This window comes from Epargyreus clarus, unplaced genomic scaffold (assembly GCF_041222505.1).
Source record: "Epargyreus clarus isolate Ecla_fem2 unplaced genomic scaffold, WU_Ecla_fem_2.2 ptg000006l, whole genome shotgun sequence".
Classification (NCBI taxonomy): Eukaryota; Metazoa; Arthropoda; class Insecta; order Lepidoptera; family Hesperiidae; genus Epargyreus; species Epargyreus clarus.
Window position 1 is genome coordinate 890,196 of NW_027332214.1, and position 19,286 is coordinate 909,481.

Below are 19,286 nucleotides of genomic sequence, written 5' to 3' on the forward strand. Positions count from 1 at the left end.
CGCGGGCTCGCCGAGCGCCCCGCCCCCGGCGCGCGCCGCACACCTATGGCGGCGGCGCTCCGCTGCCATTGGTGGATGCCGAACCGTGGGGGTGTCGGTCGGGGGCCCCCGACGGCCCCCGGCGGCCGCAGTCCGTTGGCTCGGCTCGGCGGCTCGCTCCGCCGCCGCAGTGTGTCGCGCGCGTGGAGGGGGGCAGTCGCGCAGTGTAGTGAACGTTTTTGTAGCTAATTACTGACTTGCGTTTGCAAAATTTATACCTTGTGGACACTGATTGAACTTTTGTTTCGTTTGACGTTTCATCGTTGCGAGTTCGATATCGGACACGAGTCTGCAACAAGTTGTTATGTTAGTTAATCCTTTGCAGTAAATATTAATGTGTTGTAAAAATATACCTATACAAACCTATGAAATGTAATTTGTTGTGTTAAAATAAATTAGTTAAGAATACATTTAAGAACAATGAAATATTGTATCAGTGAAACCTTTTTACCAGAATATAGCAAGATATAATCTATTAGATTTATCTAAAGTGAATATAGTTGTATTATACTGCATAGACAATAAAAACTAAACATTCAAATTAAGTTGTTGAGGTATTTAAAAGTAATCGAACTAACAAGTCAACATAAATGAAATTTCTCAAATACCAAAAGATTGAGAACCGCTGACTTACCTACAAGGTAATACGTACCTAGTCTTTACTACGTCTAAGTAAAAAAATATTTATTGCTGTTATAATTTAGACGGTTTACTTATTTCCAGTTATTGTAAATACGTTAGTAATGATAGGTACCTGTTGCCATGTTATGTGCAGTGTTACCTACACTGGTAGGTACCTACCAAATCAAATAATGCGTTAAGAATATTGAGAAAATTTTGTACCGATTTATGTTTATTGTGCTTTGTGATTTGGTCCCTTTGTTTTATTTTTGATTTGCATTTTTTACTTTTTTGTTTATTTAAGTTTAATTTCTTTTGTATAATGTGTATACCTATTTAAAGTTTGTTTTAGTTGCATCGTGTTAGGTATAGGCTAATTATTTGTACTGACTTTTTTATTTTCTACTTTCCCTTTAGTTTTAATACCCATACATATGTATTAAAACATAAAAATACGTTTGTGTACCTACACTGGTTAACAGTTTGGCATACCTACCTACTCGTACTTACCTACTCACGTCCGTTAGTAATAAGAGTACCTACTCTGAACCACCTGCATAGGTACCTTAATTGTAATAGTTTTAATTTAGGTAGATAAGAATTAATAAATTTCTTGGCAATTTTTGTATTGAATGGATTGATTATTACTATCGGGCGTTAGAAATGTAGGTAAGTATCTTATTATTCTGACTGTGTGTATCTACGTCTAAGTTATAGTAGAGTCACTCGTGAGTTTATTGCACTAGGCACTCATAAAGTTTTGGAGGAAATAGGTATCTACCTAAGCAGGTATCTTTTCCCTGGGATGGAAGAAGTGTTAATAAATAATCCTCCTCTATATTTTAATAAAATCTAAGTAGTAAACGAGTAGGTATGCTGTATCACATAACGTAACGCATAACGAGACACCTTGTGAAGTGGCGCTAGATACCTATATTGAATGACGTTCTAAAAGAGTTCTGTAAAAATCCACTTTGAATAAAATATTTTTGATTTGATTTGTAAACCTAGCGGTAAGAAGTCACTGCTGCCCATACATCACCAACTTCATATAGAATTGTCAGCTATGTATACTTTTTGGTAAGAAGTCGGTGATAAAGCTAGGGTATGCCGAATAGGTAATGTATGTGATGTGATATGTTGCGTGTATATCGTGTCCATGATTAAATACCTTTACCTTTTATTACTTACCTAGACTTATTATGCTTAGTTTTCCGTACCTACAATTTTATACCGAATATCACCAAACCCTCTTTCCTGGTGAATGTTGAGTTGACTAAGGGATTACTTACAGAATAGCAGTGTAGTGTGTTGATCATGCATAACAGAGCGATCGACAGTTTGACGGTCGTCAAAATTATTATATTGCTATAGAGAGGAAGGAGGTGAGGATTTTAGCGAACATCAAAAATTAAAAAATCTGGGAAAGTGGTATTCAAGACCAACATAAGTACGTTTTGGTCACCCGATGGCCAGATTTAGATACTTTGGTAAATAGTTTCAAAAGCACTAACATACTTTAAATTCTCAGAGAGACGCTCGCTTAAAACGTTTAGGTACGTAGGGGAACGGGAGGTAAGTTGTTACATTTTTTTATAAAATAGGCAATATAACAAATGTTATCGTAATTTTTTACATGTTTTACTGTAATAACCTACTTAGGTACTTACTTAATATTAATTTTCAATTTTATTACAAAACTATACCGATGTATTTTTTCACTATGGATATTTTAACAAAAAGTGACCTACTACCTATCGTAACAACTTGCTCCCGTTCGACCATGATAGCCTAGTGGTTAAGAAACTCGGCTCTCAATCGAGGGGTCCGAGGTTCAAATTCCAGGCACGCACCTCTGATTTTACAAAATTATGTGCGTATTGGAAACTAATTATCACTTGCTTAAACGGCAAAGGGAAACATCGTGAGGAAACCTGCATACCTGAGGGATTTATAAAAAAAATCTCAAAGGTATGTGAAGTCTACCAAAGCACACTTGGCCAGCGGGGTGGACTAGCGCCTAATCCAGCTCATTATGAAAGGAGACCCGTGCCCAGCAGTGGAACGATAATGGGTTGTTGATGAAGATACCTCCCTCCGGGGCTAACTCTTGTTTACCAGCTTGACGGAGGACCTAAATCCTGGTCAGTCCGAGAGATGATTCATATCAAATAATCAGCGCTAGCCCCAGGGCTATCCCAGGATAGAGCGAGAGGAGGAGTAGTTTTGGGCGCCAGGTGGCAAGGTGCGCGAAAACAACAAATGCGAAACATAATGCGAAATTATACCCACCTATCTATAGGCGTTGGGAATTTTCTTTATGTTAAGAAAGTAGGAGTAAGTATGTATAGTAATTCCTACTACATACTACCTACTTACTAGTTACTTAATTTAAATTTAAGAAAGTGTTGACGTTTACAATAAACAATTCATTTTTTTTAATTTCGTCGGACTTAATTATAACGCCCCATATAAATAACTCTACCTACTTTACTGCAGTCTCCCTCTAGACTCTACATAGAATACGAAATACGAATACGATAGTGCTTAACACTACTGTTAAGACAATAATGCAACGACGAAGGGGTTCTGATACCTTTATATATTTTGTCACTTGTTGTTGGTACGTTCATATGTATGTCTGGACTATGTCTGAACAACGCATAGTATTTAGAGGATATTACACTTACCTACTTTTTTCGTAGTAATGCGTCACGACCTCTACAATTATCACTTGATTGCCTGTTTTATTAGTATACTATATTAGCTATAAATAGTAAAGTGTTTTTAATGTATTGTTTAAGTACGTTGGCTATTTATATTAGGATTATATCCCTAAACAAAATAGTTAGCCTACTTAGCAACGTGATCCGCAGAATTTCAGATCGTTATCCGTTCAGCTCTACCTATATCTAACTATATTATTAACACCTATAATAATATTGTATGTAAGTATAAGATAATGAAGCATATAAATTACCTGTAATTCCTAATTTAACTATTTTGTTTACCTATCTACCTAGATAAAATATATTACTTCGTAATAAAACGTTAATTACAAGATTGTTTTTTTATTTCATGACAACGAACGTGTGTCACAACTCCCCTTACCTTTGAAGGCCTTAGAACAAATCTTCTATGTGTAATTGAACATATGTTAATAAGTGTTAATAGGAAATATATCTATTATTAAGTATGTAGGTAATAAAAAGCAGTTTTAGCACAGATTAATAAATACTACGTGATAGTCTGGTGATTAGAAATTTCGCCTCTTAGCAGTTAGGTAACTACTTCGATCAACAATACCAACCAGTAACCAATTAGTATTCTTGATCGAAGGGTAACTATGAGCGTATGGGAAATTAGATAAATAACTACTTATCAATTGGTTGATCGGTGAAGGAAAACATCGCGAGGAAACCTACATGCCTAAGAGTTCTTAAAAATATATACATATTTTCAAAAGTGTGTGAAGTCTACTACATATTGTAAACCGCGCTTAGCCAGCGCGCTGGACAATGGCCTGCTGATTTATTTTTGAGAATGAAAAGAGAATCATTCTCATTCTGAGAAAAGTCCCACTAAAAAAAAGGCAGTAAGCTCGACGATAAGTAGGTACCTACCGACCTACCTATGTACCTAAATATAAGTAGGCAAGTATTTTGAAAAGTGGTAGCCCTGGTACGATTTAATTAGGGCGATACAACTGCCACATTTAAGTACCTAAGTACTTCTAGCGAGCAAATGCTCTTATATTTCGGTGACCGAATCAGATACGAGTAAGTAGAAATATATTATGAGACGACCATTTTAGTCTAGGGGTGAACGCATCTATGATCGGGTGTAGGTAGGTAAAATTCCTGTTCTGTAGAGAGTCCAGATGTCCATGAGCGCCAGCCTTCAGTTGGACTGTAAGCTGATTTGTTATTTTAATCTTATACTTGCCTACCTACTTGTAATCGAAAAAATATTCTACTCATGTACTATAGTAGAGAGTTGATTCATCGGACTAAATGTAGTAAAGCATTTTTTTTTATAATATAGGAGTAGAAGACGAGCATGCAGTCCACCTGATGGTAAGTGGCTACTGCCGCCCATGGACATCTGTAATCAACCTCAGATAGGATTAGATATTTCTACCTGAGGTCGGCCACAGACGCGCCGCTACCTCTGAGGACTAAGCTGGAACGCCTCGGAAAAGTCTGTCTCCCTTACCACACCCTTCAAACCGGAACACAGCAGCGCCTAACACTGCTGTTATTAGGTAGAAATAGGTGTGGCGGTGGTGCCGCCGGAGTTGAACCACAAAGGGTTCTACCACCAACTGTATAGTGGTTAAGTACAGGAGCGGCTCTAGCTCGTGCAGCGCCCATTTGCAATGAAACCCTGGCGCCCCTAGGCCTGACCTCTGAAATAAGGTTTATTTCGAGTTGAAACAAAATGTTCAAAAAAGAAGCCGCCCATAGGGCGCTCGTGTTTGATAACTGCCGCCATTGCGCTGGCTGGCTGCTTCTGTCATATCATTGTGGTACCATGATGGACCAAGACGATTTAACTGCTTTACGGAAGCTTTGCCATCAACCACTACTCCATCGTTTTCATTACAGCGAGAAGCCGAACACGTCTAGTCGCCACAACGTGATGCAGCATTGCTATCGTTAAAATTCGAATCGCTAACTAAAAGATTGTCTTTTACTAATATCTGTTTGTAAGTATGTCTAAACAGCTACAGATACCTGTCCTTTTAGTAAAATACAATGTACCTAGGCACAAAGTACCTACCAAATTCGACACGACGACACTACCACGTATACCTGTATTATTCTCATAATGACATAATCCAATTACTGCTGCACCCCATTGTCAGTAACAAATCTCCTATCAAATGAGAAAGTTAATAAAATGAGAAAGTTGGGTAGTATTTATTAACAGGTAGATAAATAGGTACTTTTGCAGACTACTCATAACAGTCGTCACTAAGATTTCCAATTTCCATACTTTCTAAATAGCAGTTTTTATTATTATACTATTATTCCCCTTCCAATATAACTGTTATAATGTGTAAGCTTTAATTTGGCAATTTTTATATTATTCTTTAATACGGAACGTAACGACATCTATTGACAAATAATGCAAACATTTCAACTTGTCAAACTAAAGTCATGCAGTTTCTTCATTGTCAAAGTCAAAAATTACCTAACAAAATAGTTCAGAGTCTAAAAATTGAGATGTCGCTTTATTGGATTTTTTTTTTATCTTGTATTGTTATATTTAACATTTACAAACGTAGTATGTTGTTTTAAATCAAACTTTGAAAATGATTTTAATATCTATGAAACATACATTTTACAATAAGTTTACAAATCATTACATTTGACAGCAGATAGTGAAAATGAAAATTCAATTTTATTCGTCGGGAACACCTGCAGGGAGCTGGCTACATTCTCGCTGTCTCCGTATCAGCAAGTATGTAAATGTCATTTTTATATTTAATTTATGAAAAAAAACTACGTTAACCGTCGTTACATTCGTATTTAATAGCCGCGCGGGTGTGGAACTGTTTTATTACCGTTTACGCGATGTCGGCATATCGTCATAACCTAATACGCGATCCGTGCATAACGTAACGACGAGGTATTCCGATGGTGAGGAAGACGATGGTTCTGAGTACGGAGTGGGCGCAGGTGGAAGTGGTCGAACTCACTAACGACGGCAACGGGCTGGGCTTCAACTTGGTGGGCGGACGCAGTACGGGCGTCGTGATAAAATACGTGCTTCCCGGAGGCATCGCCGATAAAGACGGACGGCTGCAGAGCGGAGACCACTTGCTGCAGGTGGGGTCGGTCAACTTGCGCGGGTTCACGTCGGAGCAGGTGGCGGCGGTACTGCGGCAGGCCGGGCCCACCGTGCGGCTGCTGGTCGCGCGCCCCGCCGACCCGAGCGCGGCTCTCCGAGCCCCTATTCCGGGCACCGCGCTCGTTCCTACTAAATTACTAGCGGACCCTGAACTTTTGGATCGCCACCTCATCGAGGCAGGTTATGGAGCAGTGTACGACCTATCTCAGTGCTATACCGAGTATATCAATGGCCAAAATGGCGATGTCGAGAATTTAGTGGCCGCCGTCAGTATCCTCGGTGACAACCCTCAGCAAATTCCCGACCATCCTATAATCTCGGACAGCATATCACCTACGATCACTATCACAGTACCAGTAGAGTTACCACCCTTGCCTGAGGTGGAAATTGTGCATGTGGACCTGAATAAAAATGTGTACGGTTTAGGCATAACAGTTGCGGGATATGTGTGTGAAAAGGAGGAATTATCTGGAATTTTTGTGAAAAGTATTATAGAAGGCAGCAGTGCAGAGCAGAGTGGGCAAATAAGGTTAAATGATAGGATAATCGAAGTGGACGGTGTGTCATTAGCTGAGAAGAGCAATCCTCAGGCAGTGGAGATACTGCGGAACACTGGTATCTCTGTGCATTTAGTTTTAGAAAGATACCTGCGGGGTCCAAAGTATGAGCATCTGCAGCTAGCTATATTTAATGAGGAGAGACCTTCCTCCCCTTCCCCTTCCACTACCACACTATCTTGGTTCCCAGTGCCTTCCCAAGCAGAGAATAGTACGATAGAAATTGAACCTGAACCGGAATCAAACACAACAATCGACTCAAGTGTATTAGAAGTTGGTGAGAATGAAATTAATGAGCCTACCCAGGAGGAGTTAGATAAAAGATTTGATGCCATTTTAGCTGTGAATGAGGAGGAAATTAGGGAGAAGTGGCAATTGGAAGTGGGGCCTGAAAAGGAAATAATTGTAGCAGAGGTACATAAGCTGTCAGGCTTGGGCATCAGTCTAGAGGGAACTGTGGACGTGGAAGGAGGTCAGGAAGTGAGGCCTCATCACTACATCCGATCAGTCCTTCCCGAAGGTCCTGTTGGCCTACAAGGGACACTTATAGCTGGGGACGAGTTATTGGAAGTTAATGAGTACAGGTTGCACGGTCTAACTCACACTGAGGTGGTGAATATTTTGAAAAACCTCCCAAACCGTGTTCGATTGGTCTGTGCTCGTAGCAGCACTGATAGTGGACCAAGACCTGTCATCAATTTAGCACAGGATAGAGAGGGATTTGAAGCCAGGAAAATCATATCTGGTAGCCTAAATAATCTCACAACTATTGTTAAAGCACAATCAGACACTTCTATAAATACATCAAGTACAGCTACTCTCACTAACCAATCAGGACAGTCCAGGAAGTCACGGTCCCTTGAGTGTGTATCTGGGTTAGCAATGTGGCAGAGCAAAGAAGATATTGTGGAGCTAGTGAAGGGTGACCAGGGTCTTGGTTTTTCCATATTAGATTATCAGGACCCTATCGATCCACAGGGCACTGTGATTGTTGTGAGGAGTCTAGTCCCAGGCGGAGTAGCTGAAAAGAACGGCGAAATATCGCCGGGAGACAGAGTGATGTCGGTTAATGGAGCCAGTATAAGAAATGCAACCCTAGACCAAGCGGTTCAGGCCTTAAAAGGAGCACCAAGAGGTGTAGTGAAAGTGGGAATAGCTAGGCCCCTGCCTGCCCCGGAGCCAACGAAATCAAAAAGTACCACTACACTCAATTCCAAGCCTAGTTAATCTTGGCTTTATGATTAACCACTGTGTTATTACTAGTCAAAGTTGTAACCATATCTAAGTACACTTAAAGTGAATATACACAGCATTTAGAATGCCTCGTGACACAACAATTTATGATAGAGGCGTATTGCACTATGCAGCTGATGTAGTCATAGGAACAATTTCGGATATTGAAATGTATGTACTTCATCCCTATAGTAACTTCAACACAAGCTCAAAATCTTTGATACGATAATAACTAACGCTTTACTAGGTAGGTAATGTCATTCATAAGTCCACATGTCATTTTATATTGCACATAATTTTTATGCAAAAAATATTGTGGTATGAATTGATATAGCACAATATCTTGCCTCTTGTCACTATTCTGTCTACTGATTAAATTTATATATCAAAAATATGTATGTTACAAAAATTCATTTAATACATATCAGAAGTATAACATATTATGCAACATCAGGTGCTCTGAAGTCAAAATCCTTCAATTTTTCAGGAATATTATATCCTGCCTAGTTCACTTTCAGACTTTGAAATGCAGTGCTTCCATTTCTCTATCTATAGCACAATAAATATTGTTGCTTTATTGGCGAATTCGTCCTGCAAATCAAAATATTACAAAAATTATACATTAAACTTGAAATTACAAAGCTGAACATTTGAAGATTCATATTTAATTACAGGATACTTTTTCTATCTTAATTTTGTGTACTACATTGATCTATTTTTGATTAAAAATCATCCATATCCCCTATCAATGTAATACAAGTAGTAGACAGAGATGAGACCAGATAAATTAGGCACAACTTATTCTAAATGTATCACTATTTAACCCCATGTAATTCGTCAATAATAATAATAAAGTCTAGATTTAGAACTTCAAAACTTAGGGTGTAACAATCACAAATTTTGTAGATATTAACCTAAGGGAACAATTATATAAAATGAAACTTATATGTAAATAAATGAAGTTTAAACTCTCTGAAAATAAAATAAATGAAAAATATGCTTTAACAAATATATTGCTTTAAAATGCAATTATTTCCTTGTCTTTAAATATTAAATATCAATTTTATTATCATCTGTTTATGAACTAAAAACCGAAAAGTCTTTTTCCAATTTATGATATAGGAACTTAAAATTATTTTTAATTTCTCAAATTATGTACCTAATTAAATGAAAACAAATTATCATAGGTATTTTAAAACGTTTTCTTCGAAATAATTATCAGAAACATCAGAAATGATTTATTCTATTAATGGTATCCAATCCAATCCAATCCAAATTATTTATTCTATTAAGGTAATCCAAAAATGTACCTTATAAATTCCACTCAAGTAGTGAAAATGATGAAATCAATTTTTAAATTTACATCTTTTGTATTCTGCATACTATTTATTTATTTTTTGTATTTTTTACTATAAAAGTAATATTAATAATGTAATATTACTTTCTTGGTTGCATCATCAAGACGAGAAGTTGTTGGAACCCTAACTTTTACCAACAAGAAACCGTAAAGGACAGGGGGGTTACTACCATCTCTAAAAACTATAGGTATTATTTTAATCATACATTGAAAATTCGTACCATAATTCGATTAAATTTATAAATAATTAATTAATTTCGACACAATATTGCAATAAAACTTTCCTGAAATATGATGGGTTTTAAAAGATGGTGGTAGGCCCCCAGGTTTTAAGTTTTTTTTTACCAAGTAGTATTTTTCAGCACCTTATAAATTACCTTGATAGCCAGTTTTCAATTTGAAAAGTCACATCAATTCATAATCGGCGAAAATGGCGCGCAATCATATAAAATTTATCGAATTGGGGCTCATAAAAATGTACAAAAAATAACTTCAAAAAAGTACTATACTAGACACTGGGTAATTTTTAAAAATAATGACATTTTACACATAACTTTTATATAAAAAGTGTCATATGAACAATACACAGCTATAAGTAACAATAATAATAATGTCACTTTACGTAAATATTACAGGAAAATCAGTACTTAACTACAAATAAATCTCATTGTTGTAATTTAAAGTGCACTAATAAATATTAGTGGAGCACATGTGATATGAGTGACTTGTATATATTCTAAGGCTATTTCAAACTATACACATGAAAAGATTCATTTTGTTTTTACTCTTTTTTTACAATTTTACATCGTTTTTTTAATTAATTGTTTTACTAACTTGTGTTGAACGGTAAAAATGCCTGTAGTATTATTTTTAGTACGTATTAGAAAAGATCTGTCAATTCTATAATAGTTCTTATTGTAGCGTTCGATCTGTAGTTCTTAGAAATGCTTTCCTCTAAATGCCTTACTAAGATTTCATCAACAGCATTGTCTCTACAATGTTCCTCTTTTTATACTACAAAGCAAATTCTTTTTATTTATACTTACTGAGATTAAAAAGTAGCAAACAACTTTAAAGATGAGACGAGAATGTTACAAAAAACTTTCTTCTTAAATATAAATGTTCAAATTAAATTACAAACTTTATTGAACCAAATTATAAGGTAAGTTGGGGCAACTTCAAACATTTATTGACGGTGGGAAAATCCGTTTATTGAAACTGCCGATTAATGGAGTAATATTTTTTATTATCCAATAATGTGCCATGAAAATTAAGTACGGGAATGATGCTGCCAATTTTTTTTTAAATATTGTCAATATTAATTTTCCTATTTACCCCAACTTACCTCATACTGGTGATCAATGTCTCTTTGTAAGTGTAGATAGAAAGGAGTACGGGAAAACAATAGATATAATTTTCTGTTCTAGAGTAAAGCTATTAAAGAAATCAAGTCTCTTATCAGATCTTATTTTAATAGTCGTAGCTAAGCTCTTGCCTTAATAGGCGCTAGTTAAATATACTTTCATATTCATAGCTGTAATATTTATACATAATCCACTGTACTTAAGGTACCTGAAAGTGTACAGTCGGGTATGCATGTCTTCGCCAAAAAATATGTGTTTCTCTAAAATTTTGTTACTTTCAGATTTTTTGTCTGTCACCATAGATTATATAAAACTGTATATCCGACTACTCTGAAAAGAATAAGATTAATATATTTTTGTAATGTTTCTAGTCCCTCTTTTGCTCGCCGTTCAACTATGGATTCAACGGTTAAGCTCTACTGTTCAAAACATTTACATACAACACGACGACGTGTACTTCGTCTTCACATAGTAAGGATATCGTGTCGTTGCACGCCTTTCATGTCACGATACGACACCGTTACATTCGTCCACGACGTCGTATCGTATGTATGTGTTTTAGCTCTAACTGTATTATTTTGTGTTTTAATATCTTCCCTTCAGCCAGACTGAAATAGAATAAATGTGAATTATAAATAAAAATCGGAAATATGTGACCATACGAATTACGATATTGTTTGTGGTTCCTATGACGTTAACGTCTATGGTTGTGTACCGATCCTTGCCATTTGGTTTTTTATTAAAAATATATCGTAAAACATTTTTAATGTATTGTAGTAGATATGCACAAATGTGCTCGCGCAAATAGCGAGGAATATGTATTATACAAAATATGTTCGGTTTATTACGTCATAGACAATAGAATAAATTAAAATAAAGGTATTTTCACATATTTCCGTTGTAAAATATAAATGTAAACCTGAGTTAGGGCGGCTACACACGTACAGTTAAAACTGATAAAGCTTACGGGACTGACGGCAAATTCTTAGCTCAGTTGCTTTTAAAAATGTCAGTTTTACTTGAAGGTGAAAGCTTACAAGTATCGTTACGTTTAGTTGTCCGCACTGTACATGTATAACAACACCACGACTTAGCCTTACACTTGAAAATGTAAAAGAAAAAATATAAAAATGAAAAAATGATTACTGTCGTTTCATTTTATATTATGGTCTACTATTCGACTAAAACTTAAACTGACGACATTGGCATTTCTTGTGTTTGTATCGTGAAGTTCACATATACCCATAATAATATGCTTTAGGTACGTGTTATTCTTCTGTTTAATCGATAATCAAGCGAATAAAACTAATATTGTTTACGTGTTTAGAAAAAAAATATAAATAATTATGTGCCCTCATCGCTATCTATTACAATGAACACCTCTAAGATGCCCAAATACGTAACAAAACTTACGATTTCATATTAATGTCACATTTGTAGAATAATATGTAAAATGCCGCTTATGTACTTTTGAAATTTAGCTACGACGACTGCTGTTTGTATTTGTTTAACTTTCTTGCTACGATCTGAGAAATAGGTAAATATTACTTTATTTTTTGTTCACCTGCTATGTACATTTACGAAAAATCCATATGACTTAAATATTACTTTCAGATATCATGTGGGTCCCCAGTCTGCCGATAGCGGTTCTAACCGGCGCGTGCGCTGGAGCAGGCGTACTCTGTATATTTAAGTAAGTGTTTTTCATGTTCTACACCAACCTGCATTGGAGCTGCGTGATGAAGTACATACGTCTAAGTCCTATGAAGAGAAAAAATACGCTTTCTAAACTCTTAACCCCACACTAGAATCCTCTGTTGTGGGTGCTATGAACACATACATAGACGAAAACACCCAGACCCGGGACGGAATTCTAAATACATCTTCTAGATATCTCTGGCCGTTGATCGAACTCGGGACTCTGCGCGTCTGACCGGTATGTGGTGACCATTCCGCCACGCGGGTCGTCATACACAATTAATGTCGGTAATGGGACCCAAAAGCCATTTTTATGTAACAAGTGCCATAGCGTGGGTCAAACCAGGGCGGCAGTTTAATTTTTCAGCCCTTTATGAATAAGTCAACGAGACGACGATACAAAAAAATGTATCGCCCAAGACACAGATAGTCAACGAAAATCTTCCTATAGGAAATACAAATAATCTAATATACAACATACAATGAACATATTTAGTATTAGAAGTTTTATATGACACATTTTGCGATGTCTGATGATTAAATCACCCGCATCGCTTTTCAGGGATATGCACAGCGGGCCGCCATTCGACAGGAACGTGAAAGCGGAAGGCAAGACTGTGATCATCACAGGCGCTTCCAGCGGCATCGGCCAGCAGACCGCCTGGGAGTTCGCAAACAGAGGTGCTAAGGTACGAAAACAGTTACTTCCACCACCGCCACACCTATTTATACCTAATAACAGCAGTGTTAGGCGCTGCTGTGTTTCGGTTTGAAGGGTGTGGTAAGGGAGACAGACTTTTCCGAGGCGTTCCAGCTTAGTCCTCAGGGGTAGCGGCGCATCTGTGGCCGACCTCAGGTAGGAATATCTAATCCTTTCTGGGGTTGATTACAGATGTCCATGGGCGGTAGTAGCCACTTACCATCAGGTGGACTGCATGCTCGTCTGCTACTCTTATATTATAAAAAAAAACTTAATTCGGGCTTTATTCTTAAATAAAAAGATGGCGATAAAATTGTCGGTGTCGTCATTATGGTACCATTGCTGGGCACGGATCTCCACAAAATGGTAAACTTCACACACAATTTTGGCAACTTATTTTTTACGAAAAATCTAAACCTGTACAGGTTTCCGCACGATGTTTGCCTCCACAGTTATAGCAGTTAATGTAATTTTAAATTGGCAACTTAATATCTTAATTGGTGGTAATGTCATGTTAGTTATTTGCAGCTCGAGTCAATTTTGCCACAAAAAATTGCGCCTATCGTCGTTACAGACAAAAACAAGTTAAGACTAAATGTCTTAAAAACTGAATCTGCAAGCTACCTTTCCTTACACTAGAAACTAGAACACAATAACATTATACTGCTAGTAGTGTGGAACGATAATTAAACAACCGTATTGACCGACGTTACGTTTATTACTGCTTTATTATGCGTTTATTACTGCTTACTTTAAGCCTAAGTATTGTACATTATAAGACATAAGTGCATTACGGCCGAGGCCACTTACACTAACTAGACAGATCTAATACATACTACATGCTTCTTGATTTGCATGCGAACATCAAAAAGTTCTATCATCTGCTAAATAAGTTAGGTCTCTTCTCTGAATTTGATTGACCAAAATAAAGACGACCATTAAGTTGCGTACCAATCGGGAATAACTGACAGTTCCGCATTATCTCTGATATGGAAATCATCAAATACGTACATTTGCCACAGGTGTTCATGGCGTGCAGAGACATGGAGAAGTGCGAGGCGGTGCGGCGCGACATCGTGCTGGAGACCAACAACAAGTACGTGTACTGCCGGCCCTGCGACCTGGCCAGCGTGGCCTCCATCCGGGAGTTTGTCGCCAGGTAAACTTTGATACTTTGCTAAAATTACTAGAACTTAACTAGATGTTTCTAGAACCTTCTAAAGTAAATAAAATCTGTATACTGACTAAAATAGGGTATTTCGCCATTTTGATACCATTGTGACGTCACTTCGATAGTAAGAAAAATATGGCTGTTGTGCTGAGTCTTTGCCATATTATAACGTTTACTAGCGTAATGTCGCAAGTACCATCGTATTTCTTTTTAAAATTTGCTTTGTCATTTCCAAGATTAGCCTGTATGGATAAAAATTGTATGGAGCGAGAAAAACGGCCATGTTTCATTTTTTGCTACAAAATTTTAAATGACTGTTATTTTAAAAAAATAGAGCATCATATACGAATCGTATAAAATCCATTGGAAACATGACGGTCCACACTTTGCTAACTCAACCCTTATCATTATATACAGGTTCAATTTGTGTTTAATTTGTCTCCCCCCTGGTTTGATGACGTGATTGAATGGGTTTATAATGTGTGTCCCATCTTTCTCCAGGTTCCCTGACTATCTAATGTGTGTGTAGGTACAAGACAGAGGAGCCCCATGTACACGTGCTGGTGAACAACGCGGCGGAGATGGAGCCCCCGCGCGGCGTCACGCGCGACGGCTTCGAGACGCAGCTCGGCGTCAACCACCTCGGACACTTCCTGCTCACCAACCTGCTACTGGACACCTTGAAGGTAGCTAGGGGAATTGATTTTTGCATGGAATGGGAACAGCTTGTGATGTTGTTGTGATATCATCACTGTTTAATGTTCGTTGAAGCATTTGTAGTTCAACTTTGCAAGCAAGATCATTTCATATATTTGTGCTTTTTTTAGTTGTGTTAAACAATGCTATGTTTTGGTTTAAAAGGTGCTAAGATAAAAACGAACAGTAAAACAATAAACGTCACTAAATTGTCAAAGATAGCAACTACTTTACACTTATTTAGAATTTATTAGAAACGTCCATGGACGGCAACGGCTTATCATAAAGTGGACTAGACGTTTTTGGACGTTGATCGAAAATTTATCGATATTGAAAATCTGGATTTATGCCACATCTGCCACGCTATATCAGTTACGTAGGGTGTAGATGTGGGTTTAATTTTTAAAGCATGCCTACTCAATATCCTCACCCCCATCCACCAGCAATCGACCCCGAGCCGCGTGGTACAGGTGACGTGCGAGGTGGCGCAGCGCGGGCGGCTGCGGCGCGACGACCTCAACCACAGCGCGCAGTACGACGCGCACCAGGCCTACTGCCAGAGCAAGCTCGCCAACCTGCTCTTTGCTAAGGAGCTCGGAAGACGGATGCTTGGTAAGGACACTTGTTTGGTCAGAAAACTCGAGGCTAACATGACGGATATGGTCGTCACACTTGTTTTTGCTGGTTTTAATCGCGACCTCTTGTCGTTAAATGGCCCTACACGATCCTGAAACACGCTTATGAAGTTTTCTAAATGTTTGTTACTATGCAAAATCCAATCTAAGACAACTTACTGAGCACAGCCCCTCCCCAAATACTAAGAAATTTATTTTTATCAAAATATTAAATAATATTTTAATTCCTATCTTTTACAACCAACAGAAACGAACGTAGCAGTGATAGCGGTGGACCCCGGCTTCTCGGACACGGACCTGACCCGTCACATGTCGATGTCGAAGAGCGTGACGCGGTTCCTCATCTACCCGCTGTTCTGGCCCGTCATGAAGCGGGCCCGCAGCGGCGCGCAGAGCGTGCTGCACGCCGCGCTCGAGCCGCGCCTCGCCGACTGCAAGGGGGACCTCTATGTGTGAGTTGTGTCTGACGCGGCACGTGTCGGTGTCGCAGAGCGTGACGCGGTTCCTCATCTACCCGCTGTTCTGGCCCGTCATGAAGCGGGCCCGCAGCGGCGCGCAGAGCGTGCTGCACGCCGCGCTCGAGCCGCGCCTCGCCGACTGCAAGGGGGACCTCTATGTGTGAGTTGTGTCTGACGCGGCACGTGTCGGTGTCGCAGAGCGTGACGCGGTTCCTCATCTACCCGCTGTTCTGGCCCGTCATGAAGCGGGCCCGCAGCGGCGCGCAGAGCGTGCTGCACGCCGCGCTCGAGCCGCGCCTCGCCGACTGCAAGGGGGACCTCTATGTGTGAGTTGTGTCTGACGCGGCACGTGTCGGTGTCGCAGAGCGTGACGCGGTTCCTCATCTACCCGCTGTTCTGGCCCGTCATGAAGCGGGCCCGCAGCGGCGCGCAGAGCGTGCTGCACGCCGCGCTCGAGCCGCGCCTCGCCGACTGCAAGGGGGACCTCTATGTGTGAGTTGTGTCTGACGCGGCACGTGTCGGTGTCGCAGAGCGTGACGCGGTTCCTCATCTACCCGCTGTTCTGGCCCGTCATGAAGCGGGCCCGCAGCGGCGCGCAGAGCGTGCTGCACGCCGCGCTCGAGCCGCGCCTCGCCGACTGCAAGGGGGACCTCTATGTGTGAGTTGTGTCTGACGCGGCACGTGTCGGTGTCGCAGAGCGTGACGCGGTTCCTCATCTACCCGCTGTTCTGGCCCGTCATGAAGCGGGCCCGCAGCGGCGCGCAGAGCGTGCTGCACGCCGCGCTCGAGCCGCGCCTCGCCGACTGCAAGGGGGACCTCTATGTGTGAGTTGTGTCTGACGCGGCACGTGTCGGTGTCGCAGAGCGTGACGCGGTTCCTCATCTACCCGCTGTTCTGGCCCGTCATGAAGCGGGCCCGCAGCGGCGCGCAGAGCGTGCTGCACGCCGCGCTCGAGCCGCGCCTCGCCGACTGCAAGGGGGACCTCTATGTGTGAGTTGTGTCTGACGCGGCACGTGTCGGTGTCGCAGAGCGTGACGCGGTTCCTCATCTACCCGCTGTTCTGGCCCGTCATGAAGCGGGCCCGCAGCGGCGCGCAGAGCGTGCTGCACGCCGCGCTCGAGCCGCGCCTCGCCGACTGCAAGGGGGACCTCTATGTGTGAGTTGTGTCTGACGCGGCACGTGTCGGTGTCGCAGAGCGTGACGCGGTTCCTCATCTACCCGCTGTTCTGGCCCGTCATGAAGCGGGCCCGCAGCGGCGCGCAGAGCGTGCTGCACGCCGCGCTCGAGCCGCGCCTCGCCGACTGCAAGGGGGACCTCTATGTGTGAGTTGTGTCTGACGCGGCACGTGTCGGTGTCGCAGAGCGTGACGCGGTTCCTCATCTACCCGCTGTTCTGGCCCGTCATGAAGCGGGCCCGCAGCGGCGCGCAGAGCGTGCTGCACGCCGCGCTCGAGCCGCGCCTCGCCGACTGCAAGGGGGACCTCTATGTGTGAGTTGTGTCTGACGCGGCACGTGTCGGTGTCGCAGAGCGTGACGCGGTTCCTCATCTACCCGCTGTTCTGGCCCGTCATGAAGCGGGCCCGCAGCGGCGCGCAGAGCGTGCTGCACGCCGCGCTCGAGCCGCGCCTCGCCGACTGCAAGGGGGACCTCTATGTGTGAGTTGTGTCTGACGCGGCACGTGTCGGTGTCGCAGAGCGTGACGCGGTTCCTCATCTACTGTCTCTCGAATCTCTACTGTCTCTGAATCTCGGGACTGTTTTGGATGATATCGATAGAGTGAGGGCAGGGGTTTACGTAGCAACGATCTCTTTTTTTAATGAATTCGCATTCAAAAATTCGCTATATGTATCCATGTTAAATCTTAACTCATATTTTTTTCTGCTTTTATTTCAGTGACATGAAGAAAGCCACAAAGTTGTCAGAAGAAGCACAAGATTTCGACGCGGCGTTGTGGCTGTGGAAGGTCAGCGAGAAGTGGACGAAATTGGACGAACAGAAAAGCGCCTCAGCAAAAGCGCATGCCGCATAACTTTGCGAAAACTTAAACCTCATTCAATTGACACAGGGCTGGCAATTTATCATCATTTTAATGCCGAATAGGATTGAATAGATTTTAACATTTTTTAATTGACATCGGTCGGTCATTGTGTTGTGTCGTATTGTGTCGTCACCATTATATGTTGCATTTTGAGATTTGCATTTTTATACCCAATGCTATTTCGACAGACTTCTGTAAATTAATGATTACTGGTTAGTGTGTATTTTAGTTTTAGTAAGTGTTTGCGTTCTGTGCATTTACTTTATGTGTAGATTTAGGGTAGTATCTTTTAGTTATTGTAAATAAAAATGTCGTAAAAATTTAAACTTTTTATATCATGTATCCTCGATGTGTTATGATGACGTATCTATATTAGCAATTTAGAAGACTGCATATGTATTGACTGTTATTGTATGTAGAAAGATTACTATAAATAAATCAACAACGTAACAACGAAGGTAACTCACACGCATATAGACACTATTGCATAACCATGCTAAGATGAAGCTTTAAGCTACCATCGCATATTGCTATTTTAATCAATCAAATGAAACTCAAAATCGTATTATGTGTTCCGGTTGACGTCCGAAGTCCATTATGAGAGAGTACATCCTTCTCGTTCTGCTTGTCGCCGTCAGATGTCACTGTTTTCCAGGCAACTCGCGCCCCTGGCGCCCTCACCTTCCTGCTCGGAACTAACTTACAAACCGGAAGCCGCCATTTTAGTTAATCATTGTTGCGTCATTCTTAATCTGTGAAGTCGCAAAGTTCTAAAGTTTTACAAACTTTTGAGAGAAAAGTAGAAAGTTTGATTTAAATTTTTGCTTTAGAATAGTCATTGTTTTCCATAAAGTAGTTTCGTGA

At 40.5% G+C, this 19,286-nt stretch overlaps 2 protein-coding genes across 2 annotated transcripts; both read left to right on the forward strand.

The window, feature by feature from the left end:
• The first annotated feature begins 6,014 nt into the window (after positions 1-6,014).
• On the forward strand, positions 6,015-18,756 carry LOC140742613 (retinol dehydrogenase 13). The gene is made up of 8 exons (XM_073073543.1): positions 6,015-6,126; positions 12,642-12,720; positions 13,288-13,414; positions 14,448-14,584; positions 15,126-15,282; positions 15,736-15,904; positions 16,175-16,379; positions 18,278-18,756. The coding sequence occupies exons 2-8, from the start codon at positions 12,647-12,649 to the stop codon at positions 18,411-18,413; spliced, it is 1,005 nt and encodes a 334-aa protein (XP_072929644.1). The 5' UTR covers positions 6,015-6,126; positions 12,642-12,646; the 3' UTR covers positions 18,414-18,756.
• On the forward strand, positions 6,133-8,704 carry LOC140742612 (patj homolog). Its single transcript, XM_073073542.1, has one exon. It carries the CDS (start codon positions 6,303-6,305, stop codon positions 8,298-8,300), a length of 1,998 nt encoding a protein of 665 aa, XP_072929643.1. The 5' UTR covers positions 6,133-6,302; the 3' UTR covers positions 8,301-8,704.
• Positions 18,757-19,286: the final 530 nt, after the last annotated feature.